Source organism: Copidosoma floridanum, unplaced genomic scaffold, assembly GCF_036245765.1.
Source record: "Copidosoma floridanum isolate Cflo_tuat_1 unplaced genomic scaffold, Cflo_Japanese_pri ptg000013l, whole genome shotgun sequence".
Taxonomy (NCBI): domain Eukaryota; kingdom Metazoa; phylum Arthropoda; class Insecta; order Hymenoptera; family Encyrtidae; genus Copidosoma; species Copidosoma floridanum.
This window is the reverse complement of record NW_028321890.1, coordinates 11,785,447-11,793,496: the sequence shown is the minus strand read 5'-3', so window position 1 is coordinate 11,793,496 and position 8,050 is coordinate 11,785,447. Positions and strand designations below refer to the sequence as shown.

At 32.4% G+C, this 8,050-nt stretch overlaps 1 protein-coding gene across 1 annotated transcript; it reads left to right on the top strand.

Annotated features, from left to right (window-relative positions):
- The first annotated feature begins 1,229 nt into the window (after positions 1 to 1,229).
- Positions 1,230 to 2,738, top strand: LOC149374843 (uncharacterized). Its single transcript, XM_089590667.1, has one exon. It carries the CDS (start codon positions 1,230 to 1,232, stop codon positions 2,736 to 2,738), a length of 1,509 nt encoding a protein of 502 aa, XP_089446793.1.
- Positions 2,739 to 8,050: the final 5,312 nt, after the last annotated feature.

The window sequence follows — 8,050 nt, the reverse complement described above, 5'->3', positions numbered from 1 at the left end:
ATTAATGATAAAAGATAACCAACGGTTCTAAAAATTTATGTTGCTTAAGCACAGAAAGTCTTAGTTTATGATTTTAGATTGCTGAAGACACTTTAAAAACTCGTTATAATAATTATATTTGACCTATGTCAGTTTTACATGAAAATATAACATTTTTCAAAGAGTTCCTCAATCAGTTGCCTGATCTTAGTATCTACGTTCACTACACACACACGCACATTTTTGATTTATTGTAATATAATAATATATTTATTAAAATCATGTTGCTTATTTTTGTTGATTTTTTTTTGCAGCATCTATGGTCATTGAGAACATTTGGGAGCCTCAAGAGATCAACAAGGATCAGTGTTGGGAATCAATACTTTGTAATAGTTTTCGAGATCTCTTGCGAATTGAAGGTATGGATGAAAAATTCAAATGAATATTATTATTTGACTTATTAATAAGGTAAATGACCCAATTATGAAACAACGTCCTAATGTATGGAACACTCATGAATTAACTTCATTAAATGAAAAATTTGTCAATCTAGTTTAAAGCAAAAATTATTCCCAAAATTTTAATATTCAGAGTTATGATAAAGAGCGAAAAATATAATTCCGCAAAGTTGCGATAAACAAAAAAAAATTATTCTATATGTACCTAGCTTGTATTGGATAAACATCTATCAATTGCAACGAATGGCCGATGACGATGCCTCTTTGAAGAAATTGAATTAATCTCAATTAAATGCGACTTGCTTATACTGTAAATTTATTAACATAGGCATAAGACCTACTCAATCGCTATTGATAGTGGATTTATAAGTATCTTTTTTTATTTTACCGTAAGTAGGTATGTTTCACTCATTGGGACAGTAGTTCAAAGTATGTCCATATACATGAAACGAAAAAATGCGCGTTTCATATTCCGCGGACGTGTGCACAACACTGTATGTCCTATGCTATGGAACAGCACCTGAGTCGCTGTGTTTATAATTGGTAATAGTTTGAAAAGTCTCTACATTTTATTATTGCGCGAAAATTTGTTGTTAAAAGTGAATTACCAGTCAAATACTTTTTATTCATTGGCTGATACTGAGGTAAGCGTATTAAAGAGTTGCAGTAGTGTAAACAAAATCACTAACCTCTAAATCTCTCTTATATTAGTACTTATTGCACACTTATTGCTATAATGCTTGTTTAATTAAATCATTAAATAAAATTTTTAGGTACATTCACACAATAATTATGAAAACTGACGACAAGAAAAAGCAGCACTCATGCAAAAAAAAGTCCCCAAAACAGTCCACAGCCAGTTCAAGTAAAAGTGGTAGAATTCTAAAAAAATCTCTTATTGTGGGAAAGAGCGAAAAGAACAAAGTAAAAAGGTTTCAATACACTGAGGATAGAGTTACCAATGCTCTAAAACTAATTGATTCTGGTATTTCCTTGAGAAAAGCAGCTAATGCCTTTGAAGTCCCAGCAGCAACTTTATGGAGGAAAAAACAGAATCCAGCTGCTGCAAAAAAAAGGATGGGCCCTAACACTGTGCTATCACGGTCTGAAGAGACAAAAATCGTCGACTGGATTTTTTATAAGGCTGAAAAAGGTTCTCCAGTAACAAAAACAGAGCTTCTTGATTCAGTTGAAAAATATGTAAAGATATTGGGCAGATCAACGCCTTTCATTGATGATCGCCCAAGCCGACACTGGTATGAGAGTTTCATAAAGCGTTATCCTCAAGTTTCTCTCAGGAAACCCCAGCATTTAAGCACGAGCAGAGCAGATGTCACCCAAGAGGATTTGAAAGACTGGTTCAAGGAGCAAGAAATTTACTTAAAAGAAAAAAACTTGATAGATATCTCTGCAAACAGGGTTTTTAACTGCGACGAGACCAATGTGGTGCTGTGTCCTGAGTCAGAGAGAGTCTTGACAAGAAAGGGATCACGAGCAGTTTATGAAATCGTCGAAGGGGAAAAGGAGAGTCTCACTGCTCTTTTTATGTATGCTGCTGATGGTACTCGAGCACCACCAATGATTATGTTTAAGTATAAAGAGGAAGTACCAGACGCTATCGTTGAAAATACTCCCCCATATTGGGGCATTGGCGTTTCAGATTCTGGATGGATGACAACTGAAACTTTTTTTGAATATGTAACCAACGTATTCTATCCATGGTTGCTGAAAAGCAAGATCCAGTTTCCAATCATTATCTACATGGATAATCACTCTTCTCACATTTCAATACCTCTAGTAGCTTTTTGTCGTGATTATTCAATTGAATTGATTGGACTCTTTCCCAATGCTACTCATATTCTGCAGCCTCTGGACATATCATTTTTTCACCCATTTAAAGAAGCCTGGAAAAAAATGGTCCCGAAGTGGAAAATTAAAAAACAAACAAAAAGATTGGACAAAAAATACTTTCCAATCGTTTTGAAAGAAACACTTGACAGCATGAGTGAGGAAGAAAGTGTGGTAATCAGTGAATTTAGAGCATCTGGACTCTACCCACTTAATTTTGAAGCTGTAAATTACAACGTGTTGAACAAAAAGAAGCGACCCAATGAAACTGTAGTTCAACAATCCGACTCATGCAATTTCAACCTACTTGAAGCATTTCAGAAGAGTTTACCAATTGAAACCCTTGCCGAGTTTCACACTGCATATGAAGCTGGATCTTGGACGGGCAACATAGAAAAAAAAGCTATGTTTGAGTATTGTGTGAAGCTTAGTGGAAAACCTTTCGGTACCTAGTCCAAATATTGCTCCATTTTTCGTTTCAGTTCTCTCAAAATTATGTTCTACAAATATTTATATCGAAATCTTTTAATTTTTGTGATGGAATTATTTTCCCCAAAATTTTTTATTTTATTTTATCTCATTAGTTTTAAATAACTACATATTTTTTGTTTGATTTTTATATTTAGGTGAGATTGATAATAAAAGTCGTGTTATTGATAATTTGAATATGCCTAACACTCATCAAGTACCCGAAGATCCTGCATTAATCATCAACACTCCTAATCACCTACCACTACGTACTTCTCCATTACCTATAAATGTTGAGCAATTAATTCATACTGACAGTTTACCTTTGTCGACCGAAAACAGTGACTCAAACGATCAAATAAGAAATCTTTTACAAGATAATAATGTTCTTACGTTGCAACAGTCAGGTATGGTTCAAATCTCTTCAGATGATATTCTTAATGTAGACATTATAAGTAGAGATTTGCCATACTGTAATGAGCAGGACGAATTACAAAGTATAGGTATGGAATCTATAATTATCTGTAAAGAAATATATTTGATTTAAGTGCATAAGAATACCCTACTCATAATATATACGTTGCCTTTATAGGACTTTTTATACAACCTGAAGGCAGTAATATCTTGCAAAATATTGAAAATACACAGAATGTAACAAATAGCAGTAATACTGGAAAGGATCCAGTTGTCCATCCAACTTCAACTCCGAAAAGAATTGATAATGATGCACTAGATCAGGAGAATGCCTTAAGTATTAACAGAGGTGCGTCGTATTAGTTTTGCAACGTATTTAAAACTTGAAGAGAAAATTTCCTTTTTATATGTACTTTTATTTTCAGTTGATGGCACTAATAGTATCAGTGATTTTGACTCTGTCTTCACTCTTCCCTTGCAATATTTGCCAAAAAAAAAAAGAGACAAATTAAAAGTATCTGGAAAGCTTAAGTTGCCAGCTGCTGGGACATCTGATCAGTGGTGGAATCAAAAAATGAAAAAACAACAGGATGTCAAGATTAAAGAAGAAAAAATCGAGAATAAAAAAAATTTTCAAGAACAAAAGAAAAAAATTCAGCAAGAAAAAAAGATATTAAATGATAAATTGAAGGAATTGCGAAAACAATCCAAGCTGGAAAGTTTGTAACTAAGTACTATAATATAGGGTGGTTCATTTTTCAGTATTATTGATAGTCAATTTTCGTTATCAATTACTTATAAGTGTTTAAAACTTCTAAAATGTTTCTTTAATACTAAGAATAACAATAAAATACTCTTATATTTTGATACTTGAAGCAATTTATTTGAAATTATTTATATTTCATCTTTTGGGACATTTTGTATCAAAGACTAGGAAATGGCGTCTCAGTGCCGTTTCATACACTGGGTCACTACCTTTATCGAACTTTTTCTATGTTTTAAAAAATTCGTTACATATTTGTTACTGAAAAAAGTTTTTATTTATTTTCTTAGTCTTTTGCACAGGCATTAAAAAAAAAAAAACCAACATTTTAAGCATTTGTATGCCTCAAAAAAATTATAATATCCAAACCATCGTCATCGAGTGTTTCATAATTGGGTCATTTACCTTACTTTAATAACTCCATAATATAAGAGATTATTTTTTTAATATAATAGTGTTATTAGAAAATTATTTTTTTATGTATAATTTTATACAATATTATTAACTAGAGTTATTTTTTATTTCTTTTTTTTTTATAACTCTGTGCAGATGCATTGTAGTGATTTCAAAGAAAAAAGGTGTACCAGTGATGCAGAGTTATAAAAATCGAAATATTAACATGAAGAGTCGGATTTTGGTGACATGGGGGATAGGTTATATTTAATATTAGTAGGATTCATAGCAATTGAGCCGCAATTTATAATTCTTCTTAATTAAAAGAAAGATTCGGACACCTCTATCTAGACGGAAACACTGAGTAAGTTAATATAATTATAATACTAATAATATTTAAAGAAGTTATAACTTGTTTCAGCGGTTGGTAACCATTTTATTTTTATGCCTCCTAGTAAATTTTTTTTCTCCGAGAACACGTGTACTTTACTGCATCGAATAGAAATAAGCATAGTTTTAGCCCCCTAGCGAATAAGCCCTAGACAAGAGAACTTCACGCTTGCAGCATGCTACACCAGGTCACCATTTAGCAGCCGTGCGCACTTGTAGAAAAAAGAAATAACAAAAGGGCGTGGCCAACATGCATTGGTAACTCATCAGCAAAACTTTTAACTTGACACTCCCTTCCTTTACTGCTTTATTTCGTCCGGTATTGTAATTTTCACCACGAGTAAACACATTTTAATTACGTTTTCGTACTGCGCTTGAAATAACATAACTCTTATACTTCTTAATTTATTTGAATTTATCTTACTTCATAATTTTGTCTCTAAGTACTCGATAGGTTTCTTACAGCAATTGTTTAGTCATAATGTTAACAAAAAATTATTTTGAATGTGTCTGTGCACTGAAAAAAGTGGTGTTAGAAAAAGTGTTACAACTATAATAAAAATTACTATATTTTTTGCAACTTGCAAGTTGGTAAAAAATTAGTGTTTTCCGCACTGATATCAGTGTGGAAAATCGATTTTCCAACATAGTGTGTGACAAAGGTGTGCGGCAAAAGTTTTTTCACACAGTGTGCGGAAAAGGTGTGTGGCAAAGTTTTTGTCACACAGTGTGTGGAAAAAGCGTACGGAAATGGTATTGCCACACACCGGAAAAAATTTTGCGACACACTGGTAATTAAAATTCATACCTATTTTGTACCTATTTTCCTCACACATTGCGAAAAAACTCGTACGCATCTCATGCGGAATGATTTTCCGCTCTCATGTGATAGACTGGCACTCGTGGCTGGTGACAGTATCTCGTACCTTGCGATCACACTCGTGCTGCGCACTCGTGTGCTAAACTGGTACTCATTCCCGTCAACTCCTGCCACTCGTGCGAGTCAATCACGACTCGTGCGGGAAATCGTCTCTTCCGCACTTGTTACCCAAATAACTATTATAGGTAAGCTGAGATATATTCACCATATTATAAAACATGCTATGCTATGTAGTAAAACCAGATCATAATAGAATTTGCTATTCAACATAGTAATTTCTACTATGTTTAGAAATAAGAAAAAAATAAATAGTTATTATATATATACACAGGGACAGTACATGTAACTATCAGAAAATTAAATTATATACATATATGTATATATAAGTTATATGTACATAGATATTTTTTCACAGAGTACAAATTTATATCAATTTTATATACAATTTAATTAGTAAAAAAAAATTTTCTGTGACTAGGATTTGAACATTCATCCTTCGGCTTCCGAATCAAGCTCTGCAACCACTAGACCACGGGACATTATGTCCACGCGCGTATAGATAAAGTACATGTGGGAACGTGTACTGTTTATCAAACACATATATAAGTTAAAAATCAAAGGGTTTCCTGTGAACCACAGTGTTGACAATGGATAATTAGTCGATTCAGTATTGATTGTCTGCACGTATCAATTTTTTACCTTATAAATCAAAAAATTTGATTTTCTTAATATTTAAATCCGTATAAACTCAAATTTAAACCACTGTATAGGTGTGTATACCTCTAGACATTATACAACATTACTTTTAAACATCGTTATTTTTTACTATACTGAATAGCAATTCAGCGGAATGACAAATTTTACTGTGTCACATAACAAATTTTATTTCTGAATGTGGGACTGTTCAAAACGATAAAAAAAAAATTTAATATGTTTTATAGCAAAAATTATATCATCACAATTTTTACTATGTTGGACATAGTAATTTTTATTATACTGTAGAATAATTTTTGTACATCTACTGCATCATAAAAATTGTTTAAAACATAATAAAAATGATTTTAAACGTAATAACTTGCGTCATCAGGTGAGTATGTCGAAGCTTTCCCGAAAAATATAGTAATTTTTAATAAACTTATAATACTTTTTTTAACACCACTTTTCTCAGTGTAGGACTTTTTTCCTTCCTTGATTCACACATTACGTCATCAAATTTTCGTACACTACTGACATATTGATGTCTCACACAGAAATTATATTACGACTAATTGAGCTCTGACAAAGAGAAGCACAGATAATTAAGTAATACGAAAATAATATATAGTAAGGGCTTCTCACAAACGATAGTGCAGTTTATAAAGGCTGACAAAAACTTACCTAATTACTTGTACTTTGTTGAATACAATTGTACATAGCAAGACTATAAGAAAGAAAATTACAGTCCGTGTATAAATGAATGTTGAAATATTTTAAATATACATGTCGATCATTTTCCAACGTTATATTAATCAAGAAAAACTTTTATCATTTGTGTCGTAAAGTTTGGATGAACATAAACTCAACTTAAGTCGAATACTTTAGCAAAAAGTGAGGCATTTTTTCATTATCTATGTTTAGCTAACGTTCAGACAAACATAAAATTTTGCTAAAGTTTAGAGAAACTTTAAAAGTTTTTTTAAGGATCGTTAAACCGAAGTAGAGCAGGCTATGTAATTTTCCAGATGCATAACATAACATTTAGCGCTCTATGTTGTGGGGAGAACTGTTAACTTAGTTCCCTAATTTGTTTATACCCAATAGAGACCATACAAAAAATAAAACATGTATTTCATTACAACACTGTTTCATCAGCCCCGACGAAAACGCATAAGATTCACGAGCAATAACATAAACAAGCGGAATTCATATCATAAAAGCCTTATTAATACCTTACTCTCCCCTCACTTACTGCATCTCTCTTCTCTTTTATAACTTCCTGTCCACTTAAAATTCAACACTCACACATAAGAATGCATACTCACAATGAATTTAGTCAATTTTATCGAGACGATTGTTTGTCTTTAACGGCCTATGGTTCCACTTGTATCTGCCAGATCACGTTTATTCTCTAAGCATCATTCTCTCTCTTGCCTCTTTCTCTCACTCTCTTTCTCTCTTTTTTTGTTAGGTTAATGAATATTAATTGATTTGGCTCAACGGCCACGAATATTTTGGTCAAACAACCTTGACTATTATAGTTTTGTGCATAATTGCTGTAAATCTCTATACAGTAGTACTCGCTTTCGGCTTACAACATGTAGTTTTCGTGCTCACAGCGGTTTTTACCGCCGTAGCAGTAACGACACAAGGTCACTATAGTAAGCAACTAAATTACAAAAAAATTGGATAATATATATTTTCAATTTATAAAGCCTATTCATGATTGCCTATACCAGTGCTGCGCACTTCTAACAATTC